This window comes from Tachypleus tridentatus, chromosome 12, assembly GCF_004210375.1.
Source record: "Tachypleus tridentatus isolate NWPU-2018 chromosome 12, ASM421037v1, whole genome shotgun sequence".
In the NCBI taxonomy this organism is placed as follows: domain Eukaryota; kingdom Metazoa; phylum Arthropoda; class Merostomata; order Xiphosura; family Limulidae; genus Tachypleus; species Tachypleus tridentatus.
Window position 1 is genome coordinate 116,871,824 of NC_134836.1, and position 16,632 is coordinate 116,888,455.

The 16,632-nt window shown below is 34.1% G+C and overlaps 1 protein-coding gene across 1 annotated transcript; it reads left to right on the forward strand.

Annotated features, from left to right (window-relative positions):
- Positions 1 to 14,361: 14,361 nt before the first annotated feature.
- On the forward strand, positions 14,362 to 15,430 carry LOC143235741 (5-hydroxytryptamine receptor-like; the record flags this gene model as incomplete). Its single annotated transcript, XM_076473947.1, is given in 2 exon segments — positions 14,362 to 15,207; positions 15,209 to 15,430. Coding segments are annotated over 2 exon segments (1,068 nt in total), but the record flags the coding sequence as incomplete, so codon positions are not given.
- Between the last annotated feature and the right edge of the window lie 1,202 nt (positions 15,431 to 16,632).

Consider the following 16,632-nt stretch of genomic DNA (forward strand, 5'->3'; position numbering starts at 1 on the left):
ACTATATCACATCTTTCAACAGTGACAGTTTTAACGACTATATCACATCTTTCAACAGTGACAGTTTTAACAACTATATCACATCTTTCAACAGTGACAGTTTTAACGACTATATCACATCTTTCAACAGTGACAGTTTTAACAACTATATCACATCTTTCAACAGTGACAGTTTTAACAACTATATCACATCTTTCAACAGTGACAGTTTTAACAACTATATCACATTTTTCAACAGTGACAGTTTTAACAACTATATCACATCTTTCAACAGTGACAGTTTTAACGACTATATCACATCTTTCAACAGTGACAGTTTAACGACTATATCACATCTTTCAACAGTGACAGTTTTAACAACTATATCACATCTTTCAACAGTGACAGTTTTAACAACTATATCACATCTTTCAACAGTGACAGTTTTAACGACTATATCACATCTTTCAACAGTGACAGTTTTAACGACTATATCAAATCCTTCAACAGTAACAGTTTTACGACTATATCACATCTTTCAACAGTGACAGTTTTAACGACTATATCACATCTTTCAACAGTGACAGTTTTAACGACTATATCACATCTTTCAACAGTGACAGTTTTAACAACTATATCACATCTTTCAACAGTGACAGTTTTAACAACTATATCACATCTTTCAACAGTGACAGTTTTAACAACTATATCACATCTTTCAACAGTGACAGTTTTAACAACTATATCACATCTTTCAACAGTGACAGTTTTAACAACTATATCACATCTTTCAACAGTGACAGTTTTAACGACTCTATCACATCTTTCAACTGTGACAGTTTTAACGACTATATCACATCTTTCAACAGTGACAGTTTTAACAACTATATCACATCTTTCAACAGTGACAGTTTTAACAACTATATCACATCTTTCAACAGTGACAGTTTTAACAACTATATCACATCTTTCAACAGTGACAGTTTTAACAACTATATCACATCTTTCAACAGTGACAGTTTTAACAACTATATCACATCTTTCAACAGTGACAGTTTTAACGACTATATCACATCTTTCAACAGTGACAGTTTTAACAACTATATCACATCTTTCAACAGTGACAGTTTTAAGAACTATATCACATCTTTCAACAGTGACAGTTTTAACAACTATATCACATCTTTCAACAGTGACAGTTTTAACAACTATATCACATCTTTCAACAGTGACAGTTTTAAGAACTATATCACATCTTTCAACAGTGACAGTTTTAACGACTATATCACATCTTTCAACAGTGACAGTTTTAACAACTATATCACATCTTTCAACAGTGACAGTTTTAACAACTATATCACATCTTTCAACAGTGACAGTTTTAACAACTATATCACATCTTTCAACAGTGACAGTTTTAAGAACTATATCACATCTTTCAACAGTGACAGTTTTAACAACTATATCACATCTTTCAACAGTGACAGTTTTAACAACTATATCACATCTTTCAACAGTGACAGTTTTAAGAACTATATCACATCTTTCAACAGTGACAGTTTTAAGAACTATATCACATCTTTCAACAGTGACAGTTTTAACAACTGTATCACATCTTTCAACAGTGACAGTTTTAACAACTATATCACATCTTTCAACAGTGACAGTTTTAAGAACTATATCACATCTTTCAACAGTGACAGTTTTAACGACTATATCGCATCTTTTAACAGTGACAGTTTTAACAACTATATCACATCTTTCAACAGTGACAGTTTTAACAACTATATCACATCTTTCAACAGTGACAGTTTTAACAACTATATCACATCTTTCAACAGTGACAGTTTTAACAACTATATCACATCTTTCAACAGTGACAGTTTTAACAACTATATCACATCTTTCAACAGTGACAGTTTTAACAACTATATCACATCTTTCAACAGTGACAGTTTTAACAACTATATCACATCTTTCAACAGTGACAGTTTTAACAACTATATCACATCTTTCAACAGTGACAGTTTTAACAACTATATCACATCTTTCAACAGTGACAGTTTTAACAACTATATCACATCTTTCAACAGTGACAGTTTTAACAACTATATCACATCTTTCAACAGTGACAGTTTTAAGAACTATATCACATCTTTCAACAGTGACAGTTTTAACGACTATATCACATCTTTCAACAGTGACAGTTTTAACAACTATATCACATCTTTCAACAGTGACAGTTTTAACAACTATATCACATCTTTCAACAGTGACAGTTTTAACAACTATATCACATCTTTCAACAGTGACAGTTTTAACAACTATATCACATCTTTCAACAGTGACAGTTTTAACAACTATATCACATCTTTCAACAGTGACAGTTTTAACGACTATATCACATCTTTCAACAGTGACAGTTTTAACAACTATATCACATCTTTCAACAGTGACAGTTTTAACAACTATATCACATCTTTCAACAGTGACAGTTTTAACAACTATATCACATCTTTCAACAGTGACAGTTTTAACAACTATATCACATCTTTCAACAGTGACAGTTTTAACAACTATATCACATTTTTCAACAGTGACAGTTTTAACGACTATATCACATCTTTCAACAGTGACAGTTTTAACAACAATATCACATCTTTCAACAGTGACAGTTTTAACAACTATATCACATCTTTCAACAGTGACAGTTTTAACAACTATATCACATCTTTCAACAGTGACAGTTTTAACGACTATATCACATCTTTCAACAGTGACAGTTTTAACAACTATATCACATCTTTCAACAGTGACAGTTTTAACGACTATATCACATCTTTCAACAGTGACAGTTTTAACGACTATATCACATCTTTCAACAGTGACAGTTTTAACAACTATATCACATCTTTCAACAGTGTCAGTTTCAACGACTGTATAACATCTTTCAACAGTGACAGTTTTAACGACTATATCACATCTTTTAACAGTGACAGTTTTGAGAACTATATCACATCTTTCAACAGTGACAGTTTTAACAACTATATCACATCTTTCAACAGTGACAGTTTTAACGACTATATCACATCTTTCAACAGTGACAGTTTTAAGAACTATATCACATCTTTCAACAGTGACAGTTTTAACAACTATATCACATCTTTCAACAGTGACAGTTTTAACGACTATATCACATCTTTCAACAGTGACAGTTTTAACGACTATATCACATCTTTCAACAGTGACAGTTTTAACAACTATATCACATCTTTCAACAGTGACAGTTTTGAGAACTATATCACATCTTTCAACAATGACAGTTTTAACAACTATATCACATTTTTCATCAGTGACAGTTTTAACGACTATATCACATCTTTTAACAGTGACAGTTTTAACGACTATATCACATCTTTCAACAGTGACAGTTTTAACAACTATATCACATCTTTCAACAGTGACAGTTTTAACAACTATATCACATCTTTCAACAGTGACAGTTTTAACAACTATATCACATCTTTCAACAGTGACAGTTTTAACGACTATATCACATCTTTCAACAGTGACAGTTTTAACGACTATATCACATCTTTCAACAGTGACAGTTTTAACAACTATATCACATTTTTCAACAGTGACAGTTTTAACGACCATATCACATCTTTTAACAATGACAGTTTTAACGACTATATCACATCTTTCAACAGTGACAGTTTTAACAACTATATCACATCTTTCAACAGTGACAGTTTCAACGACTATATCACATCTTTCAACAGTGACAGTTTTAACGACTATATCACATCTTTCAACAGTGACAGTTTTAACAACTATATCACATCTTTCAACAGTGACAGTTTTAACAACTTTATCACATCTTTCAACAGTGACAGTTTCAACGACTATATCACATCTTTCAACAATGACAGTTTTAACAACTATATCACATCTTTCAACAGTGACAGTTTTGAGAACTATATCACATCTTTCAACAGTGACAGTTTTGAGAACTATATCACATTTTTCAACAATGACAGTTTTGAGAACTATATCACATCTTTTAACAATGACAGTTTTAACGACTATATCACATCTTTCAACAATGACAGTTTTGAGAACTATATCACATCTTTTAACAATGACAGTTTTAACAACTATATCACATCTTTCAACAGTGACAGTTTTGAGAACTATATCACATCTTTTAACAATGACAGTTTTAACGACTATATCACATCTTTCAACAATGACAGTTTTGAGAACTATATCACATCTTTTAACAATGACAGTTTTAACGACTATATCACATCTTTCAACAGTGACAGTTTTGAGAACTATATCACATCTTTCAACAGTGACAGTTTTGAGAACTATATCACATCTTTTAACAATGACAGTTTTAACGACCATATCACATCTTTTAACAATGACAGTTTTAACGACTATATCACATCTTTCAACAGTGACAGTTTTAACAACTGTATCACATTTTACAACAGTGACAGTTTTAACGACTATATCACATCTTTCAACATTGACAGTTTTGAGAACTATATCACATCTTTCAACAGTGACAGTTTTAACGACCATATCACATCTTTTAACAATGACAGTTTTAACGACCATATCACATCTTTTAACAATGACAGTTTTAACGACTATATCACATCTTTCAACAGTGACAGTTTTAACGACTATATCACATATTTCAACAGTGACAGTTTTAACAACTATATCACATCTTTCAACAGTGACAGTTTTAACTACTATATCACATCTTTCAACAGTGACAGTTTTAACGACTATATCACATCTTTCAACAGTGACAGTTTCAACGACTATATCACATCTTTCAACAGTGACAGTTTCAACGACTATATCACATCTTTCAACAGTGACAGTTTTAACGACTATATCACATCTTTCAAGAGTGACAGTTTTAACAACTGTATCACATTTTTCAACAGTGACAGTTTTAACGACTATATCACATCTTTCAACAGTGACAGTTTTAACGACTATATCACATCTTTCAACAGTGACAGTTTTAACGACTATATCACATCTTTCAACAGTGACAGTTTCAACGACTATATCACATCTTTCAACAGTGACAGTTTTAACGACTATATCACATCTTTCAACAGTGACAGTTTTAACGACTATATCACATCTTTCAACAGTGACAGTTTTAACAACTATATCACATCTTTCAACAGTGACAGTTTTGAGAACTATATCACATCTTTCAACAGTGACAGTTTTAACGACTATATCACATCTTTCAACAGTGACAGTTTTGAGAACTATATCACATCTTTCAACAATGACAGTTTTAACAACTATATCACATCTTTCAACAGTGACAGTTTCAACGACTATATCACATCTTTGAACAGTGACAGTTTTAACAACTATATCACATCTTTCAACAGTGACAGTTTTAACGACTATATCACATCTTTCAACAATGACAGTTTTAACAACTATATCACATTTTTCAACAGTGACAGTTTTAACGACCATATTACATCTTTTAACAATGACAGTTTTAACGACTATATCACATCTTTCAACAGTGACAGTTTTAACAACTATATCACATCTTTCAACAGTGACAGTTTTAACAACTATATCACATCTTTCAACAGTGACAGTTTTGAGAACTATATCACATCTTTCAACAGTGACACTTTCAACGACTATATCACATCTTTCAACAGTGACAGTTTTAACGACTATATCACATCTTTCAACAGTGACAGTTTTAACAACTATATCACATCTTTCAACAGTGACAGTTTTAACAACTATATCACATCTTTCAACAGTGACAGTTTTAACAACTATATCACATCTTTCAACAGTGACAGTTTTTACGACTATATCACATCTTTCAACAGTGATAGTTTTAACGACTATATCACATCTTTCAACAGTGACAGTTTTAACAACTATATCACATCTTTCAACAGTGACAGTTTTGAGAACTATATCAGATCTTTCAACAATGACAGTTTTAACAACTATATCACATCTTTCAACAGTGACAGTTTTAACGACTATATCACATCTTTCAACAGTGACAGTTTTAACAACTATATCACATCTTTCAACAGTGACAGTTTTAACGACTATATCACATCTTTCAACAGTGACAGTTTCAACGACTATATCACATCTTTCAACAGTGACAGTTTTGAGAACTATATCACATCTTTCAACAATGACAGTTTTAACAACTATATCACATCTTTCAACAGTGACAGTTTCAACGACTATATCACATCTTTGAACAGTGACAGTTTTAACAACTATATCACATCTTTCAACAGTGAAAGTTTTAACGACTATATCACATCTTTCAACAATGACAGTTTTAACAACTATATCACATTTTTCAACAGTGACAGTTTTAACGACCATATTACATCTTTTAACAATGACAGTTTTAACGACTATATCACATCTTTCAACAGTGACAGTTTTAACAACTATATCACATCTTTCAACAGTGACAGTTTCAACGACTATATCACATCTTTCAACAGTGACAGTTTTGAGAACTATATCACATCTTTCAACAATGACAGTTTTAACAACTGTATCACATGTTTTAGCAGTGACAGTTTTAACAACTATATCACATTTTTCAACAGTGACAGTTTTAACGACCATATTACATCTTTTAACAATGACAGTTTTAACGACTATATCACATCTTTCAACAGTGACAGTTTTAACAACTATATCACATCTTTCAACAGTGACAGTTTCAACGACTATATCACATCTTTCAACAGTGACAGTTTTGAGAACTATATCACATCTTTTAACAGTGACAGTTTTAACGACTATATCACATCTATTAACAGTGACAGTTTTAACGACTATATCACATCTTTTAACAGTGACAGTTTTAACGACTATATCACATCTTTCAACAGTGACAGTTTTAACGACTATATCACATCTTTCAATAAATCACGCGTTTGACTTCCCTCGGTGAACTCAGTAGATATCCCGATGTGACTATGCTATACGAACACACACACACACACACACCTGTTACAGTTTCACATGTACCATTTTTTAACACTGAGAGTTTCACAAGTATGTATCATGTTTTAACAGTGACAGTTTTAATTAATCATATATTCCTACTTTTATGTTTCTCTGTAGTTGAAAGGAATTTGAGTAATTTTTATAGTAATTTTCAAAACATTTGAAGTACAATATTTATATAATATAAGTTAAAATAAACGTATATAACTCTTGTATCTAATACGTTTTTAGACATTTACCGGATTGTTCACTGTAACATGAAGAACGTTTATTAAGAACCGGTGTTTCTAAGTACTGTTTAGCCATAACTCTATTAAAAAACTAAATTCTAAATAGAATTGCAATGACGCAATATTTTATGTTAACGGTCGAGAAATGTTATTGCATAATAGTAAAGGTGGCGCGGTGAGCAAAGCGCTTCTTCGGGTAAACGACTCGTGTTACAGCAGGGTTGCTACGTGTCATGCAGGTGTCGGTCTCTCTCCACGCAGCACGAGACATAGCAATCTTTCCCGTAAATATGTAATCAATTTTGGTCCTGTCTCTATGTGTAACTTACGTACTACTAATAATAATTATATTATTATTAAAATTTGAGGCTATTTTGTTTCCTTTTTTACTGAGAAAAAAGCCAATGTTAGTTTAAATATAAGTAAATTTCCTTACATGACAATGGTGTCCCCCGCCCCCGTTGGTACGGCGGTAAGTCTTCTGATTTACAACGTTAAAATCAGGAGTTCGATTCCCCTCGGTGGACTCAGCAGATAGCCCAATGTGGCTTTGCTATAAGAGAACACACACACACATAACAATGGGAACTGTTTTGATGAAGTTCTGGTCACTAAGCGCTCATTAAGTAATTTACGTAACAAGGACTCGTTTTCCCCGGGAAAAGACTTGAACTTTATGATTCTCAAGTTTCACATCTGATACCATCTTACTCGTGTGTTCTACGTCCAAGTAAAGATAACACTAAAGGTAAGTTGTACAAAGTGGAGAAGTGTTCATACACACATTTATAATATTTTATAAAGTTAGGTACAACAGAGACACTTGCAGGGTATCTCCAACTTGGATGTGTGTATCAGGGAATAAAACATTAATATTGACTTATCTATTTATATATTCATGTGAGTACGAAACTAAGAGTCTTATTTAACAATACATAAAACAACACTTCAACAAACTGTCATGGTAATCAGAGTACGAAACTAAGAGTCTTGTTTAACAATACATAAAACAACACTTCAACAAACTGTCATGGTAACCATAGTACGAAACTAAGAGTCTTGTTTAACAATACATAAAACAACACTTCAACAAACTGTCATGGTAACCATAGTACGAAACTGAGAGTCTTATTTAACAATACATGAAACAACACTTCAACAAACTGTCATGGTAACCATAGTACGAAACTAAGAGTCTTATTTAACAATACATAAAACAACACTTCAACAAATTGTCATGGTAATCAGAGTACGAAACTAAGCGTCTTATTTAACAATACATAAAACAACACTTCAACAAACTGTCATGGTAATCAGAGTACGAAACTAAGCGTCTTATTTAACAATACATAAAACAACACTTCAACAAACTGTCATGGTAATCAGAGTACGAAACTAAGCGTCTTATTTAACAATATATAAAACAACACTTCAACAAATTGTCATGGTAATCAGAGTACGAAACTAAGCGTCTTATTTAACAATACATAAAAAACACTTCAACAAACTGTCATGGTAATCAGAGTACGAAACTAAGCGTCTTATTTAACAATATATAAAACAACACTTCAACAAATTGTCATGGTAATCAGAGTACGAAACTAAGATTCATGTTTAACAATACATAAAACAACACTTCAACAAACTGTCGTGGTAATCAGAGTACAAAACTAAGAGTTTTATTTAACAATACATAAAACAACACTTCAACAAACTGTCATGGTAATCAGAGTACGAAACTAAGAGTCTTATTTAACAATACATAAAACAACACTTCAACAAACTGTCATGGTAACCAGAGTACGAAACTAAGATTCATGTTTAGCAATACATAAAACAACACTTCAACAAACTCTCATGGTAACCATAGTACGAAACTAAGAATCATGTTTAACAATACATAAAACAATACTTAAACAAACTATTATGGTAACCAGTGTACGAAGCTAAGAGTCTTATTTAACAATACATAAAACAAACTTTAAAATGTAATTGAAACAGGTGAACAATATCCGGTCTGATAAAAATTACAGAGATATTTATATTTTCACCCCTCAGACTGTTATATTTCTTGACATAAATTACATTGTATAGCATATTCAATGAGTACAAAGATATGTTTATAAAACAAAAGTATTGGAGGATGATGAACATCTTATGTTTGCAGGTTCTGTCAGTTTAATCTGTTACTGAAAGGAAAACTCGTGTTTTGCATAAGATAGATTTATGTTTGTGGTTTCTCTTTTTTTTGTATTTGAATGTGCAGAATATATACAATATAAAGTGTGTTTAAAGTAATTAAAAGAATTACATCACCTTTCGAGACTAATCCCGCATGATACTATGTATGTAGAAGTCGACGAAAAACCGGTGGCCGTGTCGGGCGTCTTAATGGCTGCACGGTTAATTTTAAATGAGTTAAACTTATTCCACAACACGTGATACCCGCTAAACTCTTTAGTACAAAAGACATTTTGATGGAATAGTCAATAAGAAACTGACCAACTTATCTTGCGACAACCTGGGTATGGGGGACAACTGTTAAAACGTAACATGTTATTGGTACCGGTACTCTAATAGTCCTATAAATAAACGAAGAAGTTCACGCACAAAACCTTAACACACTAGCACTGTTGTCTGAGACGGGTGTCAGAAAGATGACACATCCATTCCCCATTACCTCCACCCCTTTACAATACATAGTACTGTTTACACTCACTCTTCCCTGACGCCATGTTTACTTCCCTTCTCTAATTTCATTTTTGCATAATTTAATGACGTTTTAAAATTTTACCTACGCACTCACTCAAGTCCCTCTTTTAATTATATAAATTTACAAAAGTCACGTGCCTGATGTCATGATATTTAGCGTAGAAAAATCAATGTTTGTATTTATAAAAAATAGTACGAAATTATTCGTAATTATTTTGAATTTTTTTGAATTGAACTTTTGCGAAATGAAATGCATTTGACAAACAAAAATAGTTCATCCATCACCCTATAGTTTTACTCTGTTGGCCCAGCATGGCCAGGTGGTTAAGGCACTCTACTCGTAATCCGAGGGTCGCGGGTTCGAATCCCCGTCACACCAAACATATGTTCGCCCTTTCAGCCATGGGGGCGTTATAACGTGACGGCCAATCTCACGATTCGTTACTAAAAGGGTAGCCCGAGAGTTGGCGGTGGGTGGTGATGACTAGCTAGACCCTCTAGTCTTACACTGCTAAATTAGGGACGCCTAGCGCAGATAGCCCTCGAGTAGCTTTGTGCGAATTTCAAAAGAAACAAATAATAAATATACTTTGCTGCTGCGACAGGGAAAGAAGCCGCAAAGCACGTCCGTTAGCGCAAAGACCACTTCATCAAGAGATTCAACACGTAACTTCCATTAATATATCTGGATATAATTATCTGCGCACGTCTGTACGTAAAAGTTAAAATCCGATGGGACGACAGAATTCGGTGTTGATTTTATAGTTTGTTAACACAAATCCCTCTCGGCCAGTGACGTGTAGCAGCCAATTAAAACCTTGGTATCAATGGCATACCACAACAAATGTGACGAGCGGTAGAAAAGTTGTATATTCCTCTCGAACTAATGAGCAGAAAGACAGCTCATCTAATTGTTTTGTTGATTACAATTATGATGAGTGTGCGACCCATTAGGTAACATAGATACAATAGGTTACATAATCACCATGCTCGTTTTTATCCATTAGAAGAATGTGTTACAAAAGAAACTCACTTCGTATAAAGTTTTAATGAGGTTAGACCTATTAGTTCAGTTCATCTCTTTCTGGAAGACATCTAAGTCGTTTAGGATTCAAGTGGTGGGGTTGTTATGTTTACTAAACTACCGGAATCAGAAACCACAACTTTCAGTTAGGTCATCTATAATTTAGAAATTCTAATGAGAGGGAGGACAACCAGTCAGCAGCAGTCGCGCCTGTGCAGTTATTCTAAGCCAAATAGTGTGACTGACCATCACACTTGTAACGCGCTGACACGTAAAATGCGGAGGGTGTTTACCAATTTCTAGTGATTAACATCTCTTAAGACCAACCTATAAGGCGTTAAAACACGAATATAGAATGCCTTTAAACGAAAAAGAATTATACGTGTTATTGAATAACATTCTTGCATACAGTCGTTCCTGTGATACGTGAACCTAGCGCTGTGGTAGCTCAAAACTATTAGCGCATACAAGTAATATTAAAGTGAGAGTGGTCGTAATAGGAGTTAGACGATTAGAACGGTGGTTACCTAAACATTAAAGTTTAAATTATCGCATCGTGAAAACTTTGCCAATTGAACGGTTAGTCAAATAAGTAAATGTAACATCATTATTTTGCTAGTGATTGGCAGAGAGCGCATCACGTGGTACGAAATATTTCAACTGTTGCCTCGAAAACTATGAAGGCAGCCCAACTGCCAAGGCCGTTTCCATGCGTGCGTGACTTGCGGTAACCTTGCAGAAAACACTTTTTGAAGCAAATTGAAAACACGCTGATTTATTCAGGCCGAATTAGAAACGGCTTGCTCAAACCAGTAAAATAAATATTGACACGGCTTGTTTTGTTTTGAATTTCGCGCAAAGCTACTCGAGGGCTATCTGCGCTAGCCGTCCGTAATTTAGCAGTGTAAGACCAGAGGGAAGGCAGCTAGTCATCACCACCCACCGCCAACTCTTCGGCTACTCTGTTTACCAACGAATAGTGGGATTTACCGTCACATTATAACGTCCCCACGATTGAAATGGCGAGCATGTTTGTTATGACGGGGATTCGAGCCCGCGACCCTTGAATTACGAGTCAAATATCTTAACCATCTGGCCATGCAGGGCTCCGACACGTCTTAAGATTTCAGCAGCTCAGGGATGGGAAACTGCAAAGAAGTTCTAGAATGTAATCATTAGTTGAAAGTTGACTGTGGGCGACGAAGTGGGAAATCTCACCAGTATTTTGGGTAAATTTTTGCCGAAATCATACAGATGTGTTCTTTATAAGTTTATCGTAATTTGTAAAGACGTAAAATTACAATCTGGTGTCCAGTGACATTGTTATTAATGCAGTGTTACTCGGACCTTAATTAAGTTTTCTACTTTTCTTATAAACTATCCAATCATTTACAAACTGAACCTATGCCTTTCGTTACCATTAATGAATGACATGTTTAGATAATAGTCTTACGAGTTAAGGTTAAATATTTTGAGACACTGAAACATTGCTTAATTACAAGGATAATAGTACAGACAGATATTATCGATGCTCACAAAGAGATTGAAATATTCAATAAAATGTTAAGATTTAGACGTAGGCTTAACATAATTAATTATATTGACGTGTGATTTCTGAGAAACTAATCATTAATTGATTATTGATATATAAGCTATCGTAGCATGGACAGTTAGAAGCACGTGACATCAATGTTTTAGCTACTGAAGCAGAGAAATTCTGATAGTTAGACAGTGGGCAGGCTGGTTACATATAACTTTAATAAGCTGGTAACATTAAAAGTATGCTGGAAAATCTGAGTGTTGTTTGATGTTACACTCTTGGTAAATGTTCAAAACTGGAATATATGAGTGACATCTGTTCCAGATTTTAGAAAATATAATTTTTTGATTTTTTTTGTGTTGCTAGCCTTATTTGTTTTAGTCCACCAATGATATGACATTTTTTCTAATTTCGAACCAAAAGGTCAAAGTTTATTCAGTTACCATTTTAAATAAAACGAGTCGAGCCTATTAAAAACGGGTAAATTTTGTTGTTGAATTTAATGAAAATTATAACGTTGTTGAAAGCAATGTGGGGTAGAATAGCTTACATTTGAAGACAATCAAAAACTCAATGGAACAAAATTATAACGTTGTTAAAAGCAATGTGGGGTAGAATAGCTTACATTTGAAGACAATCAAAACTCAATGGAACAAAATTATAACGTTGTTAAAAGCAATGTGGGGTAGAATAGCTTACATTTGAAGACAATCAAAAACTCAATGGAACAAAATTATAACGTTGTTAAAAGCAATGTGGGGTAGAATAGCTTACATTTGAAGACAATCAAAAACTCAATGGAACAAAATTATAACGTTGTTAAAAGCAATGTGGGTAGAATAGCTTACATTTGAAGACAATCAAAACTCAATGGAACAAAATTATAACGTTGTTAAAAGCAATGTGGGGTAGAATAGCTTACATTTGAAGACAATCAAAACTCAATGGAACAAAATTATAACGTTGTTAAAAGCAATGTGGGTAGAATAGCTTACATTTGAAGACAATCAAAAACTCAATGGAACAAAATTATAACGTTGTTAAAAGCAATGTGGGGTAGAATAGCTTACATTTGAAGACAATCAAAACTCAATGGAACAAAATTATAACGTTGTTAAAAGCAATGTGGGGTAGAATAGCTTACATTTGAAGACAATCAAAACTCAATGGAACAAAATTATAACGTTGTTAAAAGCAATGTGGGTAGAATAGCTTACATTTGAAGACAATCAAAAACTCAATGGAACAAAATTATAACGTTGTTAAAAGCAATGTGGGGTAGAATAGCTTACATTTGAAGACAATCAAAACTCAATGGAACAAAATTATAACGTTGTTAAAAGCAATGTGGGGTAGAATAGCTTACATTTGAAGACAATCAAAAACTCAATGGAACAAAATTATAACGTTGTTAAAAGCAATGTGGGGTAGAATAGCTTACATTTGAAGACAATCAAAACTCAATGGAACAAAATTATAACGTTGTTGAAAGCAATGTGGGGTAGAATAGCTTACATTTGAAGACAATCAAAAACTCAATGGTTCCTTTTATAATGTTTCGTAAGTAATATTTATTTAACGCAGGCCGCTAGATGGCCCACGCTGCGTTACATCAACTTAATTGATAAATGTTGTTATCTCGTTACTTGGTTATCCTGACTGTTAACACTATTTTTTCCTATTATATTTAAAATATAAAAATTCTACATTTTTCAGGAAGAAAAATAAAATAAGGCAGATTCTTGGTCCCAGCCATGAGTGGCTTCGAGACATCGAATGGTTCTAGTCTTTCTTCCGAAATCTGAAATCTGTCGTCTGAAGTAACAACAGCAGCTAGCAGCTCCCTCTACGTTATCATAGTGTCTGTAGTATTAGGCCTCCTGATTCTCGCTACAGTAGTCGGAAACCTATTTGTAATTGCCGCTATACTGATAGAGAAGCACCTGAGGTCCATCGGCAATTATCTCGTGCTCTCATTGGCTGTCGCTGATCTCATGGTGGCTTGTCTGGTCATGCCTCTGAGTGCCGTGTATGAAGTTACTAACGAGTGGGTTTTGGGTTCGGGTTTATGTGAAGCGTGGACATTCTGTGACGTGCTCTGCTGCACGGCCTCCATTCTCCACCTACTCGCTATTGCCGTGGACAGATATTGGGCTGTCACTCGCGTGGACTATGTTCGCCAAAGAAGTTCTCGCCGAATAGGTCTGATGATTTTCCTGGTCTGGGGGGTGGCCGTCGTTGTATCGGTGGCGCCTGTGTTTGGCTGGAAAGACACGAACTTCCAAAAGCGGGTTGAAGAAGACAGAATGTGTTTGGTCAGTCAGGACTTAGCTTACCAGGTGTTTGCCACTTGTTCCAGTTTTTATTTACCTCTCATTGTTATCCTTCTTCTCTACTGGAAAATCTTTCAAGTAGCGATAAATCGGATTCGGAATAAACCTGGAGCCAAAGCTTTTCTCCTAGTTCGGAAGGCGACAACCAACGTGACCATCGCCGTTGCTGGAAATGATCAAAAAAGTTCCAACGGTGTCAACAGTGGGATTACTAGGCTTGTAGCTCTTGCCAAAAGAGACAAACATCGGAGACGAGAAACCTTGGAGACGAGGCGCGAACGGAAGGCTGCAAAAACGCTTGCAATAATTACTGGGGTTTTTTGTCATTTGCTGGCTGCCGTTCTTCGTGATGGCGGTTGTGATGCCAATGTGCAGCTCCTGTCAACCCAATAAAATATTCTTCAGTTTCTTTCTCTGGCTGGGCTATATTAACTCCTTGGTTAATCCAATAATTTACACCATCTTCAGCCCAGACTTCCGAGGTGCTTTCCGTCGAATTCTCTGTGGAATGGAGGTGTTACCAACGCCGAGGGCGACTTAGGCTTAGACACGTAACAAGACAAACTTTAAAAAAAAACCTCACTGATCAAATGGCAACTAGGGCGCCATCTAGAACACTAATAAATAATGTAATGCTCCTATGTTTCATTAGTCTTAAGCTTGCGTAAAAATACGAGTTGAAGTCGAAATATCCAATAAAATGTTTAATTAAAAAATAACAATTTTATTAAATTCTTTATGTAAACAATGCCCCACCTTAAGTATGTTTTAACTTACTTTATTTATTTTTATTTCTGAAGACATTTATGTTTAGACAGATTTTAGGAACACTTGACAAGCAAGAAAAAACAACAAACAAACTATAGGTATACTAGAAACTATAGATACACTAGATAAAGACATATTTTACGTTATATCTTTGTGTGAAAAATCAGTTTCCGTGAAAATTATCTTTACAGAAATTCAGACTTTTGGTGATACCCTTATTAATATTATATGAAAAAAACACATCTATTGTACTGAATATATCTAAACTAATCCGGAATATTACTTTATGAACTTCGTATTTAAAAGTATATTTTTAGAAAACGTAGTTGTCTTCTTAAATGAAATTACTAGAATAAATTATGTTGAAATAATCTGTTCCCTTTTATAATTATGTGAACAGCAACAACAAATAATTCAATTTTGTAGCCTATATAAATATTTAATTGAGTGATGACGCATGGCTTGTCAGTTTGAACAATTGAGTTAAAGGTGAATTTTCAACAAATGTAATAATTGCCTTAGAAACTGCACTTTGGTTAAGTATAATTTCTGTGTGGATGCCATGTTTTTAAACACTTTAGTTTTTGAGTAAAAAATGAAACAAAATATGCGCGTCCTCGAACTCAAGTTCCTCTCGGTCGTTCGGCTGTTTCCGTGACGTTTTACAACTATGACGTAATAGTTGCCAAATACGTTTCGTTGCGCGCCGACCATTTTGTTCCTTTTAGTGCTGGTGTTTTATGTAAATCTATTGGTGCTTTTTTCGGATTACATACTTTGTGAGACTATTTTTAGTCTTGATATTGCTACTTTATGTTTGTTTTATGATAACTTGGTTTACTGCGTTGCTTGTGGTTGTAAAAACGGTTCGGTATCGGGCAAAAGCTTCTTTTCGTTTCCGTGCAAGGAGAAGAAACCGACAAGGTGGCGACAGTGGGTGCGGATGGTTAATAGGAAGAACTGGACTCCTTCACA